Source organism: Lissotriton helveticus, chromosome 10 (assembly GCF_964261635.1).
Source record: "Lissotriton helveticus chromosome 10, aLisHel1.1, whole genome shotgun sequence".
NCBI classification, from domain to species: domain Eukaryota; kingdom Metazoa; phylum Chordata; class Amphibia; order Caudata; family Salamandridae; genus Lissotriton; species Lissotriton helveticus.
In genome coordinates, this window is record NC_136071.1 from 504,490,486 (window position 1) to 504,509,345 (window position 18,860).

General features: G+C 44.3%; 1 protein-coding gene across 1 annotated transcript in view; it reads left to right on the top strand.

The window, feature by feature from the left end:
- The window catches only part of LOC144784313 (ankyrin repeat and fibronectin type-III domain-containing protein 1-like), a 2,450,348-nt gene that overhangs the window by 348,902 nt on the left and 2,082,586 nt on the right, over positions 1-18,860 (top strand). Inside the window, exon 2 of the mRNA XM_078663012.1 lies at positions 6,591-6,709. Within this exon, the coding sequence (XP_078519138.1) occupies positions 6,633-6,709 (77 nt within the window). The 5' untranslated portion in view covers positions 6,591-6,632. The remainder of the gene's footprint in view (positions 1-6,590; positions 6,710-18,860) is intronic.

Sequence of the window (18,860 nt, forward strand, 5' to 3'; positions counted from 1 at the left end):
ACAACAAGGCCATCACCAAAATGCGGGTTGGAAATACCACACGTGGTGTTCACTTAAATACCTTGACTGAATGAAGGTTATCTCCAACAACACGGCTAGCAGGAAAAATCCCGCAGCCACCCAGATAATGTAGCCACTTGAATCCTGAGGCAAAAAGAACAACGAAACACACTTAGTAAAAAACAACAACAACACCCAGGGGACTGTCTGTTGTTCAAAGATATTGCTCCAAGCATATGTCATCAATCCTACCTTAAAAATGCTGTGTCCAAAGGCTCAAGGAAAAGTCAACTGTCCACTTGTCACGCTTTTCAAAAAGCAGGAATTCAACTCCTAACAAAAGACTAAGCGAAAAAAGGAGAGTTAAAGACCCCTTCACGGACTCCCTCAAAATGCGCGATACACAACTCGCCAGCTATTCCAAAGTTGTCGTAGGACCCTCCTAATTCAAATACCTGCAAAAAGGGGTTCCCCGTCGTGAACACCAAATCTTTCAGCGTTCGTCACTCGCGTCCAAACTGGAAGTAAAACCCGTCTCCTTCGTGGCCGTACTCAAGGCGTACACGTGCTTACGTCACGGCCGGCACGCCAACAATACAAGTGACGGACTCAAGTACACTGAAAATTGTCAAACTACAACTCTCGTCATTCGAGTAAAGAATCAGTTGCAACGGGGCCCCCGAATTGCACAAAGCTCCACTTAGGGCCTGATACAGGAAGATAAATCAAGCTTTACTGCACCTTGCACAAAACTAAGCAGGAAAAGATGTAAAAAATCTAAAAACTCCACCCCCCTGTGTGCATCAAAGGACGGGGTGGTGCTCAATATGAAGAAAATCAAGGAGTGTTACAGACATGTTCACTTCACTGCCAGACAAATTCATGGCAATCCAAGGTTACTCAATCAACACCCAGGCGACCAAGACCACTGTCTGTCAAGACTGGGAGGGTCCAATAAGGAATCTGAATACGAATTCAGGAGATGTGCAAAGCACTGGGAGAAGCCTGCTGGACAGGAACAGGAATTTTGAGACTCTGGGGCACTTCCTTCCTGTTAGAAAAAAAGGGTAAAAATAAAGGATTCCTCACACAGAAAACCAACGCAAATGGTCCGTTTAAGGTCATTTTGGGAGGATTTAGATGCTTCTTGAGGAGAGAATCTTCCCCAGTTTGCAGCCAGGGTCGTTCCGGCTCGATCGCGTATGTCACAAAAGAAGTGCTGGATCTCCTGGGCGCTCATTAGCGCCCCCAAGTCATTCCCGCATGCGGGAAACAACATTTTGAGCTCACCAATAAAAAAAACTCTGCTCCATTGCTAAGTTTACAGGTAACTCCTCGTTCTCTGTGGAATGCGGACTTGCTGAAATCTGCAAACTGCACGAGCGGAGTCGAGTTTTTCACCTTGGCCTAATGGAGACCATGAAGTGCCACCAGACCGGGTGAGGATCCCAAAATGCCAAATGATGATGATAGTGGTAAAGAGGAAGGAGATGACTTATGTCAAGATCTCATCAACAACGTCTCATGAGTGTAAACTAAGTGTAGGGCGTGAACTCTGTTCCGCTGGTGTAGATCACTGAATTTTTGCCACTCTGTGCTCCGTTTGCATCCGGAAAAAAAATCTCTGTGAATGGCAGTGGAGCAGTTACCGCTTAATCATACAGTCTCATGCTGACTTCATGTCTCTGTGGCCAATAAACAACTTGCAAGCTCTAAACTAAAACACAATCACAAACCGCTCGGAAGGTTCCGAGGCCTCATAGCCAATAAACAAGTGATAAGATCCTCCCAGCCTATCACATGACGGAAGGTCCCAAGCAATCCAAACTAACCAGTATCCTCCAACCAGTATCCATGCCCTAAAATCACCCATTGGCTGTGGGTGCTATAATCTCATGTGTGTGACAGCTGTGAGTGTCTCTGCCCAATTTAGCCGAAGATGGCGGGCTACAGGCTACAGTATTAGTAGTGGTACAGGAAGAGGGGGGTGTGTTTGAAAAAAAAAGAAAAGATCACTTACTTGTCGGATGTCTGGCTGACCGTCATCTCTCCTATGTCCTCTGCTTCTGTGTGAAATGGAAGCACAGAGGCTCCCAGACTTTCTTAAACCAATCACAATGCTGCTGTCACCATGAGAGCAGTGTTGTGATTGAGCTGAGGCTGTGCATGTTCTCCACCCAGGCTGTGCCACATAGCCCGGTGCAGAACATGCCAAATGCGCATGACTGTTTGGCCAGCTGAAGACGGCCTACTAATTCATCATGCGCAATTAGAAAGTGCCCCAACCACTCCTCTACCTGCTCTTTCAGCACCCCTGTCCTGCAGAACTGTTGCAGCCTGGAAACATAAAAGGATAATAACAGCATGTTATCATTTTATTTTTTATTTCTTGCAGTGCTGAAAACCAGTGGGGTGACGCTCCTCCACAATAGCGAGGAGCCGTCCCTTGTGGCAACCAGCGGCCCTAATAGTGAAGCGCTACCAATTGCCAACATTGCAGTCTACTGCGTCGCAGGTGGGACACACTCTGTCGACGCGTTGCTGGTTCTGGCTGCATGCATCGTGATAGGGCGGGCCGAAGACTCCACGGTGTTCTTGGGACCACTGCCTCAGCAAAATGGTGGTAAGACTGCCAGATACCTCATCTGGCTCTAAGTCAGGGGAGGTGTTGGACATTAAAAGGTGACATTTACTATTCCCACTGCAACATAAACAAACTTAGGAAACATGAAACAAAATTTAAAATAACATATAATCATTAAAAATTTAACGAAATGTCCTTACCTACAATACTATTTTTTTCAATATATATATATACACATACATATAGCATACTACATATTATCTAATTATAATTTTTCTAATTTTTGTTGCACTTTTGTATTATAATACACTATTTAAGACTACTATTAAATAGCTTATTATACAATGAAAATAATATACATTTCTAAAAATTAAAAAAATCAATATTTTCCAAACTTTTTTCAAAGATATTCTTACACTAAGATAATTTTTAAAATAGTCCTATATTTTTTTAATATTGTTTTTATAATAAAATGATCAGTTTTGTAAAAATGCTATTTTTAATCAATTTTTCTAGGTACTATTTTTTTTTTAATATTTGTTTGTAAATTATTTGTTTTGAATTGGTCACATTTTTTATTTGCAAAAACGTATTTCATACTTATACATAAAAACAATGTAATGTTTTAGAAAAATCATACATTAAAATATATATTTTTTATTAATATTTATTTACTTGATTCGCATACTTTAAACCAATACATTTCCTTAAATTAAACATTTATTTTTAATTGTTTGGATTGGATTGTATTTTAATTTTTTTTTATAATTCAACAATTTTTATATGGAAACCTAATTTTACTTATTAAAAAAGTCATTAATAAATAATATTTAAAAATCTCCCCACCCTTACCCTCTATAAACCCGATATCCTGGTGCATATAATGTTGTTTACTAACAAAAAACAGCAATATACAATTTTACATTGCAAGGTAAACATTAATAACAAAGTTTTAAAATTCTCCCAACTCTTATCCCCTATAAACCCAACATCCACCATTAAAAAAGTATTTATATAATTTAAAAAACTTTTAACAATTAAAGTGCAAAGTAAATACCAATGCATATTTTTTTAATCTCCCCACCCTTATCCCCTATAAGCCCAACATCCCACTACAAAAAAATCTACATATCAAATATAACATAGAAACATTTTTAATTGCAAAGTAAACATATTTATAAATAAAACATATTTAAAAATGATAAAACTTTCAAATAAATAAGCTTCTTTATGATTTTTTAAAATGCAATATATAACACTCTATTTACCAATACAAATGATATTGTAACACACTATATAAACTACATCAAAATTAATTAAATCTGTATTTTAAACACCTAAAACGATATTTTTTACAGCGATATTCATACCCATGATATTCATTTATTACAATATTGCTGACATGATATTTATGTTAGAAAATATTTATGATTCAATATTTTGCCCAATGTCCAAAATAGAGCAGTACAGTTTGTGATCTAGCCTTATTCTGGGATTCCCTGGTGTAGACAGGCCATATGACAGCGTGCATTTTGGAGAGGATACATTCATTGAGTATCACAGGTCTTCCTCCAGAAGGAGCTTTTGCTAACTGAAACCGGTAAAACTTCTTCTTCATCTGCATCCTGTTTTCCTGCCCTTTTTTTTCAAAACGCCTGTAATATAACTTCACTCCAGTGCATTGGTAGGGTCTGCCAACTCCTGCCACATAGCAGCCATCTCGCTCCATTCAGGGAGAATATAGGTAGACAATCAAGATCATGTAATGATCAACTACAAGGTTGGTTTCTTTTCAGGGAAGTTCCCCTTGCTAATGACTCAGGCTGGCTGCATTCTGTAGGCTGAAGATGTTGAGACAGATAAATATGATAACAATGTACATCCTGATGTATGCATGCCTAGCAGCATCAGTACCAATAAATGCAATATCCTTTACGTAGTGATCTATGCATGCACAATGATGTCAATACCAGTAAATGCAGTACCGACGTAAGCTGTAACCTATGTATGCACAGTAATGTCAATACCAGTAAATCCAATGTGGATGTACACTGTTACTACTTATGCACGCATAATGGCTTCAATCTTAGTGAATGCAATGTTGATGTATGATATAATAACTGTACATATAATAATGAAAATATTCGTAAATATGAGATCAATGTCCGCCATGTTACACGTGCACGCACTCACAAACTTGCATCATTGCTGTTTCATCCATCTGCAATGACCTCCCCATCAACTCCAAGCCAGAGATACGTGGTCAGACAGACCCTGCGATCCAAACCCTAGCCTACCGTTTGACAGGGCACAGGTGGGCTTACATTTAGCCCAAAGACAAATGTGCACCCAGGAAAAATCCTGATCGAACCCACAGATAGCTAGTCATACCACAAACAGGACTGGGGAGATTGGCCTAAAAAAAAAAAACACGTTTGGCCAATGGCACATATTCCCCAAAAAATAACACAAAATTAAATGCCCCATGCAGTTAGGAACACTCAGCCAATCAGGACACAACATGTACACCCCACGGGGTGATAATGTGCTTACCATACCGGACATCTGAACACGCACACAGTGGCACACATTTGCTCTCCCCGAGGCCAAGAGCCATCTGTGTCTCCCTTATCAGATGGTTGTACTCGTTGTTTATGACTATGATGCTACCCACAACATTTATATAGGTATCCCACCCACTAAGATCATAATCAGGCCCATTTTCTGTGAAGCCTATGCACATTCTTTATGTCTGGAAATCTGTACCTCTTAGGTGATTTTAAACCTGTGATTGGAAATGTCCTAATTAATTCTGTACATTTTGTTCCTATGTGTCCTTCAGGTTGTTTGCACAGTATTTTAAAGAATGTTTTACTTATGGGGGTATTTAATCTTATACATTTTGCTGTTCTCACCACACTGTTTTTAGAACTACAGAAAATCTTGGTTGTACAGTTAAATGTCAGTGCTGGAGGAGTTGGAGTTCTTCAGTCAAAGTTTTTGTTCCAGGAAATTCTCTTCCTTCTATATTTGATGGTGCCTTGATATCATAGTCATTCAAAACAATGGATTTCAAAAAAATAAACGTTTTTATTAGTACTGCCATTTTGTTTAAATAAAACTATTACATTTTTTAACCCCATCGCTGTGGGGCTAATTCCCCCGTGGCGCGGGGGTAGGGGGGCCGCGCGCCGCGCCGCGGTGCTGATGACGAGCTCGGCTCATCATGCTGCACGGTGAAGCTGTGCTGATGACAAGCTGAGCTCGTCATGGCACCGCCCACTCAATGGAACGCCCAGCACAGCGGGAGAATTATCCCCGCATGGGCGTTCCACGGAGGCCATGACGAGGTAAGCTCGTCATCAGCACAGCGCCACTGTGCTGCATGACGAGCTGAGCTCGTCATCAGCATGGAAGAGGTTAAAAGTTTTCTTTTTTCTTTTACATTTGTTTGAGGATTGGCATTAGTCCTCAGAACTGTCCAGGTAACCTCTTCGCTTTTCCAAATGACTTACCACCCCAACTCAGGAGCTGGAAATTTGTCACTGTTTTGTAACCAGATCTCCTTCGCAAAAAATGTACATATCTCCTACTGAATTGCTATTTGGAAGGGACGTCCACAACGTGTCCCTTCCAAACAGTGATTTGGTATGTAGTCTCAAACCAGTTTTAGGTGTTTGTAAAAATGTATTGGCTGCTAAAATGCCATTAGTATATGGCAAAAAAAGATTTTGCGGGCAGAAAGATCAATTCACACTGTTTGTGACGGGAAAAATGTTTAGTGCATCCGGCCTTAGGTTGTCTACCAGAATGTATGAATGCTCTAACAATATTTAGGGAGGATTTTTCTTGGGATTCATTTCCTCTCCTGGGATAAAATATGATCTTGCACTGTCTGAAAAATAGCTTATTATTTGCCTCACAACTTTAAAGGGTGATAGTTACGTCTTAACTTTGCCAACCCAGCTTGCATATCTCAATATTTTATATTTTTGTTTGTTTATAGAAATAAGATCGGTATAAGAAGTAAGCATTTCCCGGTCATCTGATGGTGGAGCTACATAGGATGTCAGCAAACCACAAGAACAAGTGTTCAAATCTCTCTAGAGATGTTTCTGAAATGGGGTATGTTAAGTAGCATCTTATACTGTGCCACTATAGATTGACATTTTTGTTGCATTTCGTTCATTTTTAACCAAAGCTTCGTGCAAAACGTTATTCTGTCTGTTCTTTGAAATGTCGGTCTCTTTGAAAGTACAAGACAGTGTTCAGTGGGAGAAATATCATCAACAGCCCCTATCCTTGTCTTTGCTATTTTTCATGTTTACCCACAAAACCATTTGGTCACAACCTGTGAGCCTTGATAATGTGGGCACAATACTGAGTAGATTATGTTTTATTCTTAGAGGGGACCCCCTGAGAAGCAAAGCCCCCCAAGAAAATTAGTGTGATTTTTTAACAAAACCCTTCACTTCTTGGCTCCTGATGCGCATTTGTGTAAATATGAGTGTTAAAAAAAGAGTACAATGTACTAATACTACCCCATATTTATGTTCCTTCCCCATCGCAACCGTTCTCCCTTAGTCTTACTTCAGTTGGTGGCAAAACATGCTATACTGGTCTTTGTTCAGCACTTGGGTCCATATGTATGAAGCATCTTCCCGTAGAGATAGAATGGATAAAACCCTTTGATACATTTTGACCCTAGTGCTTTGAGATTCCCTTGCAATACAATGTTCACAATAAAGCTATATAGTGGTATACCCATTTGGAAGCTATTTTTGTCATGCTATAACAACATACCTTCAAATGCTAATACAAATACGTATTTCCAATTTCAAATGTACTTAATAAGCTAAAAACTATACAACAGTCATATCTGATCAAAATAACGAACAAAGATAAAAACATTAAAAATTCCAGGTAAATATATGAGCATTTGTGTCCATTCATTAATACAAAAATAAGTTTGAGAGTCCCTGACACTTTTGAACTCAGTTGTTTCTAGGGCTGTTTTTAAGAAACAATCTTCGTTGTTGCCAGGTAATAAATGTGGTGTGGGGCCTCAAAGACACAAGTGAGGCTGACTCTAAAGACAGAGGGGGCAACGAAAGATGAGGGTAGTTTATTCAGCAAGGGGCAGGAGAGATTCATGAGTAACAGAAACACTGGGGTGAAAAGAAGGACCTTCTCCCCTTCACTTTAAAGTAAAGCTGTTTCTTTGAGTGGAAAGGAGGATTTCATTTAAGGCCCTCTGCATTATCCACAGGGCCCTTCACAGAGCCGGGCCAACCTTTTACCAGGATCGGTTTTACTGGTATACTCCTTGTAGGAATCTGAGATAGAGCTCGCATATGATCACTGTCCCAAGAATAAGCAAAGCACAGTGGGGAAACTATGGAACACCATGCCTTTAGCCCTACGCTTGCAACCCATCTTGCAGCTGTTTAGGACAGAGTTAACGACCTGGCTGTTTTCTTAATAGGTCGTTAGCTATGTTTGAGATAGGCCTTCAGGCGGCTTGTCTCCTGAGTTTTTTGATCCGTACAGCACTAAGACACCTTCGGGTATAGCACACTCTAGAAAACTACCTCATTCATTCATCTGGTTTTAGGTTACACTTCTAGGGATTTTCAGTCATCTCTATGTTGTGTCCTCTGTGTCTATGTGTATGAGGCCTCTAGCGGTCCTCAGCAGACCCCTTAGAGGTATTACATAATCTGGTAAGTGTGACTGGGTGTACTTAATAACGTTTGTGACATAGCGCATTCAGTTAATGGTTGCATGCTGAAGAATGAAGATGTGCAACCAGAGCTCTGTGTGTGGAGTTGTCTGTTACAAGCTCCCGAGCTGGGAAAGACACTAAAACTGGCGATGAGGATGGGATACGTGCCCCCAAAGATACAAGACTGCTCTCCCTGAGAGTTCGCTGTGGTCCAGTGTTAGAAATGGAAGCCTCTAGTTGGCAGTTGCTTGCACCCTGTTCAAGTAGGGATCTGTCCTTCTAGTCAGAGTGAGGGGATTACACACATAAGAAAACCCCTGCTCACCCCATGGGTAGCTTGGCACGTGCAGTCAAGCCTATCTCAGAGGCAAAGAGTAACACAGTTGTACTTAAACGTGCAGTAACACAGTTAAAACACTATAAATAGACACCACACCAGTTTAAAAAAATAACAAATCTTTAAGTACAACAAGACCAAAATAACAAAAATCCAACATACATTAGCAAATATATAACTTTGAGGCACCGGAAAAGCAAAGCAATGCGTCAGTTCCTTACTCACAGGGGAGGTAATTGTGTTGGTTCCTTACTGCCAGGAGAGGTGATGTATTGGTTCATTCCTGCAGCGCAGGGGAGGTTCTCCAGTATTAGGGGTGTCTTTCATAGATTCACATGCCTGAATCATTCCCCGTCGTCGGAGTGGGAGTCCCACGGTATATATAAAAGCAATAAATGCCATAAAACTTATAGCAAATATCAGAGATACCAAACCAGGAAGTAAAGTAGCACCAGCTACAGTAGAAAAAACTTCCACATTAGTGACTATCCTAGTCGTTATGTATTAGTCCAAACTGCGGCCAATCAGGCGACAGCACCCACCAGAATGTCCTCCCCAGAGACTCAGGCTCTCAGATTTTCTACCGCACGTCGTGTGAAGGGAGTCTCCCTGAGCTCTGCTCAGTTTTTCTTCTAATTTATTAGTTTCTTCAAGTTTCACAGATGTCTTCTTCAAAATCCCTGTTCAGGGCCTGTGATTCTTGTGGGAAGCCAAGACTTTTCAAGGAAGATCCCCACAAAAAATGTTTATATTGCCTTTATCCAGACCATAAGGCAAAAGAGTGCAAGATCTGCCGGACCTTCCCCCCTAAGACCATCAGGGATAGAGAAGGACGTCTGCTACTGTGGCTCAACAGACTCAAGGACAAGGACGACCCTTTGTCTGAGGTAGGAAGCTTTGCCTCTGGTTCTTCATCTCTTTCTACTAAGAGGAAGGCTGAAACAGAAGTTTCATCTCTAAGGGCGAAGGTGGCTAAGAAGGCTAAATCCTCTCAGGATGCGGGGCCTAGTACTTCAAGTAAAACTCTCCCTCCTACTATAGGGGATAGTACGCCCTCTAAGAAGTCTGGGAAAAATACAGTTCCCAAGAAATCTTCAAATTCTGCGCCTCCTCAGTTGCCACCATTGACAATTTCAACGTCAAAAAAGGACTGTGTTTCCTCTCATGTGGCCACGTCTACTACCTGCACTATGACTTTCTCCTCACCAAAGCCTACTCTTCTCATGTCTTCAGCTTCATCGCCTACACTGGTTCATGTCCAGATCAGGCCTATCTCGTCGTCGACAATTGTCCCGTCGACGACGGCCAAGGTACCGTCGACGAGTCTCTCGTCTACGTCTGTGAGGTCGACGGTTGCATCCCCGTCGACGATGAAGTTGGTACCGTCGACGAAGCCTTCGACGTCGACGGCCCGTCCGTCGACGATAAAATCCTCGTCGATGAAGAAATCCACGTCGACGAAGCCACCGTCGACGACCTCGACGGCGTCCCCGTCGACGATGCTACCGTCGACGACCTCGACGGCGTCCCCGTCGACGATGCTACCGTCGACGACCTCGTCGACGAAGAGATCCTCGTCGACGACGAACACCGCGTCGACGAAGCTACCGTCGACGACCCCGTCGACGACCCCGTCGACGACGATACCGTCGACGAGACAACAGTTTCTGCAGCAAACGGATGTTCCGTCGACGCCACCTCTATCAAGCTGCACTACTTTGCAAGTTTGGTCAGCGCACACAGCAGGGATTCCATTGCCATTTCCTGCAACTACGGCTACGCTGCTACAGAAGAGAGCTACTACGGAGACGATTTCTTCAACGCTTGTAGTTGCATTCCCGTCGACGATGAAGTTGGTACCGTCGACGAAGCCTTCGACGTCGACGGCCCGTCCGTCGACGATAAAATCCTCGTCGATGAAGAAATCCCCGTCGACGAAGCCACCGTCGACGACCTCGACGGCGTCCCCGTCGACGATGCTACCGTCGACGACCTCGACGGCGTCCCCGTCGACGATGCTACCGGCGACGACCTCGTCGACGAAGAGATCCTCGTCGACGACGAACACCGCGTCGACGAAGCTACCGTCGACGACCCCGTCGACGACGATACCGTTGACGAGACAACAGTTTCTGCAGCAAACGGATGTTCCGTCGACGCCGCCTCTATCAAGCTGCACTACTTTGCAAGTTTGGTCAGCGCACACAGCAGGGATTCCATTGCCATCTCCTGCAACTACGGCTACGCTGCTACAGAAGAGAGCTACTACGGAGACGATTTCTTCAACGCTTGTAGTGCCAGACAAACTCTTGGATTCCGATGAGGAAGGATCCTATGAGGATGAGAATTTTGGGGCAGCTAGAAGTCCATCTGACCTCCGGATTAAGGTGCAGGAGGATGTAGAGGAGGAGATGGAGGACACTGAGCCCACTTCACATGCTGACAGGCCTGCTCCGGATAGGCAGTTGCCTGACGATTTGTTTCGCAATCTGCAGTACATGCTCAGTGACTACTACAGACGTTTCCCACCTTCAGAGTCTGGTGAATCTACAGTATCTACACCAAGACCTCAGACAGTGCCTCCGCTTTCTAAGCGGACGCAACCATTGACTACTGTGCCGTTGGAGGACGGACGTCCAGCGTTAGCTGCGTCGGAAGGTTCAGCTCCTCAGCCACGGGAGGAAAAGTTCTCAGAACATGAAGAACAAGAGGAAGGAGAACTGGATAATGGGTCAGAATCGTCGGAGTATGAGGATTATAATGCAAACACGCCCTCTCCGGCAGAACCTACTACATCTGAGTCACCACCTGTGGACATTGCCTCATTCCATAAGATCATGGATAGAGCAACGAGGAGGTTTATGATAACCATGGAGTCAAAGCAAGAGGATTGCTTCTTGTACTATTTCAAGACTACACCACAGAAACAAAGTTGGACCATTCCAATTATAGAGTTTGTCTGGAAGGAGGGACTAAAGATCATGTCCAAGCCAAATTCTTAACCAGCAGTGCTCCCAAGAGTAGATAAGAAGTATAGGGCGCCAAATACTTCTCCAGCATGCCTCATCGGACAAGCTAAAGCAGACTCTGTGGTAGCACAGGCAGCGCAGAAGAGATCTTCTAATCCTACGTCTCAAGTTTCTGTTCCTCCAGACAAGGATGGGAGGCGCCTTGATTCTATCGGGAAGAAAGTTTCTACTATTGCAGCTAAGACCATCAGAGCCGCAAACTCCCTAGCCATTCTAGGACGATACGATAGGCAGATGTGGTCGGACATCTCGCCGTACATGGACAAGCTGCCCGAGCCAGATCGAACTGAAGCGAAGAAAATCCTTCAAGAAGGAGAGTGTGTCTCCTCGGAAATGATTGACGCTGCAGTGGACGTTGCTGCCACTGGATTTCGACAGCTGGCAGGTGCAGCTGTTCTCAGGAGGCAAGGATGGTTGAAAGCAACATCCTTCCGACAGGAGGTCCAATCCAGAATTATATACATGCCATTTGATGGAAAATTCTTATTTGGAAAGCATGTTGATGAGTCGCTGGAGGCCATCAAAAAAGATACCGATACGGCACGTTCATTGGGTACTCTGCAATACCGGAAGTCTTCCTTTCGTGGAGCAAAAGGAAGAGGGAATTTCTCTAATAGAGGAGGGTACAACCAACAGCGCTCCTATTCTTCCGCCCAGGGAAACCAAAGATTCCAGCCATATCGGCAGCAAACTTATGGGCAGAGAAGAGGCAATTTCTCTCAACCTCGAGGAAAATCTAATTATCGAGGAAGAGACAATAAGAAATGAGGTACGCATCCTGCCACCACTTTTTGCCAACCCGAACCAAATTGGAGGAAAAATATCCCAACATTACTTAAATTGGTCGAAAATTACCACAGACAAATAGGTCCTGGATGTGGTAGCTAGAGGACACATTTTGGAATTTGTGAAAACTCCCCCAAATTGCCCCCCAAGAGGACCCCCTCCAGCGCACCTCAAGGAGCTGTTCGTCCAGATCAACACCATGATCCGGAAGGGTGCAATCGAAAGAGTCCCTCATCATCAGAAAGGAAAAGGCTTCTACTCAAGGTTTTTCCTTATTCGCAAGAAGTCGGGAGAATGGCGTCCCATCCTCGACCTGCGTGCCCTAAACAAGTTCCTGAAGAAACTCACATTCAGGATGCTAACACTGCAAGAAATCCTCCAATTTCTTTCGGTGGGAGATTTTATGGCAACACTAGACCTTCAGGATGCATACTTCCACGTACCAATTTTTCCACGGCATCGGAAGTTTCTGAGGTTCAGAGTGGCTGGCAGGGACTTCCAGTTCAAAGTCCTTCCATTTGGACTGCGTTCAGCTCCCAGAGTGTTTACGAAGATACTGGCCCCAGTGGCGGCCCATCTTCGGTTGCAATCGATACAAATATATCCATATCTGGACGATTGCCTTATCAAGGCCAGTTCTTTCGACATGGCACAAGATCACGTTCAAACAACACTGGCACTGATGCAAGACCTGGGGTTCTCTGTAAACTTCGAAAAGTCACACCTCACGCCAGCAACAAGAAAGACTTTCTTGGGAGCGACACTGGACACCAAGCTCGCCCAAGTATTCATCTCAAACGAAAGACAGGACAAGATTCACCGATTCGCTGCGGCACTGTTATTAAAAAAGTGCGTTTCAGTGCGCATGTTCAAGTCCTTCATCGGGATGCTTTCTTCCTGCATTCTTCTCACCCCCAACTGTCGTCTTCGGATGAGGCCCTTGCAAGAAGAGCTCAGTCGTCAGTGGCTCCAGGTATCAGGATCCTTCGAGGATATCATCCATCTTACACCACGAATGCGACAATCGATACAATGGTGGACCCACCGATCCAACATACAAGTGGGATGCTCCTTCCTCACGGAAGTGCCCAGGTTCATCGTAACGACCGACGCATCAATGACAGGCTGGGGTGCACACCTCCAAGGCATGACGGTCAGCGGGAAATGGAACCAGATCCAAATGAGATGGCACATAAACAGGCTAGAGTTGCATGCCATATTTTTAGCCCTGAAGTCCTTTCAAGCGACTCTACAAGGTGCCACAGTTTTAATACGGACAGACAACACCACCTGCATGCAGTATCTGAACAAGCAGGGCGGCACAAAATCAGCCCAGTTGTCGCAACAAGCACAAGAGATCTGGAGTTGGGCCCTGACTCACAATATCCATCTGTCAGCGGTCCATGTTCCGGGAATCGCAAATGTGTTGGCGGACTCTCTCAGCAGGTCCGGGGGCTGCACTCACGAGTGGGAACTACATCTACCTTCTCTACATCGCATCTTTCAGATATGGGGACATCCGGATCTGGACTTGTTTGCGACATATCAGAACCGGAAATGCCCATACTTTGCAAGCTGGGTTCCCCACAAGGAATCGTGCGGGGATGCCCTTTCGCTGAATTGGAATCAAATATTCGCCTACGCTTTCCACCGATACCTCTGATCCCGAAAGTTATCAGGAAGATGAAGAGGCAGCCATGCCGGCTGATACTGATCGCTCCACGATGGCCCAGGCAATACTGGTTCACCAAGCTACTCCTTCTCTCGGAATGCAACCCTATCCAACTTCCACGCATTCTGAATCTTCTCTCCACCCAGCAGGGCAGGGTATACCATCCGAACCCGAACTCGCTGAAATTGTCAGCTTGGCTCCTCAGCACATGGAATTTGCACACCTGAACATTCCACAAGATTGCCAAGAGGTGCTGGCGAAAGCCAGAGCTCCATCCACAATCAAAACCTACAAACTGAAGTGGAAACGTTTCTGTGCATGGTGCCAATCTAATGATCTACATCCCATTCATGCAAAACCGGAGCAAATCCTTCCTTTCTTTTTGCATTTGGCCAGATTGGGTTTGGCACATTCTACTCTTAAAGTCTTCCTGGCTGCCATTTCTAGATTTCGTCAAGATGGATCGAACTCTTTGTTCTCTGTGAGGATCATACAACAATTTTTCAAGGGGTTATTTCGCATGTTTCCGCCTGTCCGGAAACCCCCTCCGGCATGGCATCTGAATGTCGTACTAACTCAGCTCATGCGTCACCCTTTTGAGCCGATCCATAAGGTGGACCTAAAATTTCTGTCATGGAAAGTGTCGTTGTTACTAGCCTTAACATCTGCTAGAAGGGTAAGCGATATTCAAGCATTTACATCTAAAGCACTTTTCATCCAATTCACCACGGACTCAGTGGTACTGCGTACTAATCCAACGTGCATGCCTAAAGTGCCTCTGGACTTTCATCTGAATGAGCCGGTTGTCCTCAAGACATTCTTTCCAGCCCCACAGTCTACGGCTGAAAGAGCACTACATTCATTAGACATTAGAAGATGTCTTACGTTTTATCTCTCCAGAACTTCTGGCATCCGCAAGACAGACCAACTGTTCATGGCTTATGGGCGGCAACGCCGGGGCTGTGCAGTTTCAAAACAGACCATTGCTAGATGGGTCTCCTCTACGATTGGACTTTGTCATCAGCAGGCTGGTAGACCCTTACAGGCCTTGCCAAGAGCACATTCTACAAGGGCGGTTAGCTCTTCCACTGCCCTTTTTGCTGGTGTGCCTCTTCGACAGATCTGCAGAGCTGCTACATGGTCTAGCAGACACACCTTTACTAGACACTACTGTCTAGATTCAGCAGACGACGCAGATGCTCCGGTTGGAAGAGCAGTGCTGCGTAATCTTTTCAAATAAGGTGAGCCTCTGTTTCCTCCTCCTCCTATATGCTCTTTAGACGTTCTTTCAGATATTGTATAACTGGTATTCTGTTATATTTATATATATATATATATATGCATTTGATACTCTGACGTCTATGAGCCTTATGTTAGGAGTACTGCTTACTATTCTGATTCAGGCATGTGAATCTATGAAAGACACCCCTAATACTGGAGAAGAACAATAGTTACTTACCTGTAAACAGGTGGTTCTCCAGTATTGGTGTCTTTCATAGATTCACATGCAACCCGCCCGCCTCCCCCCAGAGACTCACTCAGGCATTTTAGGGTTTCACTCCTGTGCGAGAAAATCTGAGAGCCTGAGCCTCTGGGGAGGACATTCTGGTGGGTGCTGTCGCCTGATTGGCCGCAGTTTGGACTAATACATAACGACTAGGATAGTCACTAATGTGGAAGTTTTTTCTACTGTAGCTGGTGCTACTTTACTTCCTGGTTTGGTATCTCTGATATTTGCTATAAGTTTTATGGCATTTATTGCTTTTATATATACCGTGGGACTCCCACTCCGACGAAATGATTCAGGCATGTGAATCTATGAAAGACACCAATACTGGAGAACCACCTGTTTACAGGTAAGTAACTATTGTTCTGATGCGTCGATTCCTTATTTTCAGGGGAGGTGATGCGTCGATTTCCAGACAAACAGCCTCGGTTCTGTACTGTTGAACCCCGTCGATGAAAAATTTGGTGCACAAGTGCTATGCATCGAAATTCTGGATGTGCTAGGTTGATGCTGCGGCAGCGAAAGAGGTCCTGCATTGATTTCCCAGCCGCATGCTAAGTGATGTGTTGATTTCTTCAGCGGCACAACAGGGCCTGCGTCAGAGTTGGAGCGGGTGCTTCAGACATCGCAGACAGGGTGCTCAGGACTCGGGCTGTGGTGATCTTTTTTTATTTTAGTTTTATTTAGCTCGAACTCGACCCGAAGGTATCACTAGTTACGTTGCAGACGGGCGCATTCATTTTTGTTTGCACAGGCAGATTAAGGGATTAAGGGATTTGCCCAGAATCACAAGATGTTGAGCGTCCCGGCCGAGATTCGAACCTGGTACCCCAGCTTCGAGGTCGACCGCTCTAGCCGTTACGCCACATCCTATCCCCATCCTCCTTGGGCTGTATGGTAGGCGCTGTGTCAATTATGCTGCCACAGCAATACGTTGGTTTTTCAACCGTTCAGCAAAACAGTGTTGGGAAAATCAGATGGCGATGGATTTTCTTCTTGCAGCAGAAGGCACCTTAAAGGGACCCAGGACTAGAATTGGCACCACTTGGCAAATCAAAACACCCAGGAGATTAGTTTCACGGCTTCAGGTGAAGCCGTTGATGACCCTGAGTCTTTTTAAGAGGAGGCAAGCACACACAAGCCCTTGGAGAACCCTGGAAAGCAGGATGATGAAAACAAATTCCAGTCCTTTCACTCTCAAAGACAGAACAGAAAGGAGTAGGCCAGCACAGCACAACAACAAGTAGAGTGGAAGTTTCCCTCCTACAGCTTCTCCAGCTCTTCTTTTTGGCAGATTCTCCTTTTAGTCCATAAGTGTTCTGAAGTTATGGTGTCACTGCTCCAGTACCTATACCTGTTTCTGACTTTGAAGTAGGCACAACTTCAAAGGAGAGTATTTGTAGTGCACAAGATCCTAACTTTCCCTGACCAGGCTCAAGACGCACTGGGGGGTGGGGGGTGGGGTGGAGAGACAGCTTTGTGTGAGGACAGGCACAGCCCAATTCAGGTGTCAGTAACATCTCCTCCCACCACTCTAGCTCAGTGAGACCCATCAGCCTGTAATGGGCCATCAGGATATGCAGGCCGCAACTCAGCTCCCTTTGTTTGACTGTCAAAAGTAAATGCACAAACAGCCCAACTGTCAATCTAAACCAGACAGGGATTCCACAGGCAGGCAGAAGCACAGAATGGTAAAGCAGGAAAATGGCCACTTTCTAAAAGTGGAATTTTCAAACAAGCAATTTAAATAACAACTTCACTAAAAGATGTATTTTTAGATTGTGAGTTCAGGGATCGCAAACTCCAAATCTCTATCTGTTCCCAATTGGAAAGTTCACTTGTAAGAAGTTACAAGGCAGCTCCATTGATAATTTGTGGGAGAGATAGCCCTTGCAATATTGAAAAATGAAATTAGCAGTATTTCAATATCAGGACATGTAAAACACACCAGTACATGAACTATTTTTCACATACACTGCACCTTGCCCATGGGGGCTACCTTGGGCCTACCTTAGGGGTGTCTTGCATGTACTAAAAGGGATGCTTTGGGCCTGGCAAGGGGGTGCACTTGCCAGGTCGACATGGTAGTTCAAAACTGCACACACAGACACTGCAGTGGCTGGTCTTAGACACTGTTGCAAGGTTACTCATGTGGGTGGCAAAATCAGTGCTGCAGGCTCACTAATAGCAATTGATCTACAGGTCCTAAGCACATGCAGTGCACTTTACTGTAAACTTACCAGTAAATCAAATATGCCAATCATGGAAACCAATCACAATCATAATTTACACAGGGAGCTCTTGCACTTTAGCACTGATCAACAGTGGTAAAGTGTGCAGAGTTCTAAAACTAGCAAAAACGAAATGTAGCACACAGTCAGAAAACGGGAGGTCAGAAGCAAAAAAGACAGGGCAAAAACAGACCAAAGATGCCAGGTCTAACACCCAGCAAACTACCTGTGCTTGTCAAGCCTGCCTCAAGAAATGGTCTACAGTTGGCATATGTGGGGTCAAAGCAAAATCTACTGATAGGGCCTAAAGAATAGATTCTGCACCACAGCATAACATAGAGCCAGCACCAATACAAAGCAGAAATATTAAGGATAGTGACAACCAGATAAGAAGAAATGCTAAAGGCAGCGCAGCCATGTATAATGCATAAAGTTGAGAGTGGTGGGGAGCAAATGCAGGAAGCATAATCATAACTTACCGTGAAGAAAGAAGATGGCACCCACCGACCTCAGGTAGGGCATGGTGACCGGAGCTCCATTGAGCAGGCTGATGCTTGCAGAGGTCTGCATATACTCAGGAGGAAACAGCACAAAATATGATGTAGCTTTGTTTCTAAAACCACTGCCGCCTCTAAATACTGCCAAAAGCAGAATATTGGTACCAAATGGACTGCCTAGATCAAAAAAGTTGATGACTTCATAGATGCTGTAGAAGAAGCAGATTACAAAAAGATCATCAAATACTTAAAGAACCTTGCAGGTGACAGAGAAAAAAAAGTGATAAAGAAGATATTAAAAGCTGATGAAGTATCATACTGTCAAATCAAGAAGACGCTGGAGGCCAAGTTCAATCCAATGCTGAATATAGACTATGAAAGGTACACTTTCAACCAAGCGAGACAGCAACCTGGTGAGACAGTGGATGAGTTTGCTGAGAGATATGCTTATGAAGCCATGAGTCTTAAAGTTATTGATGGTTGCCTCTCCAT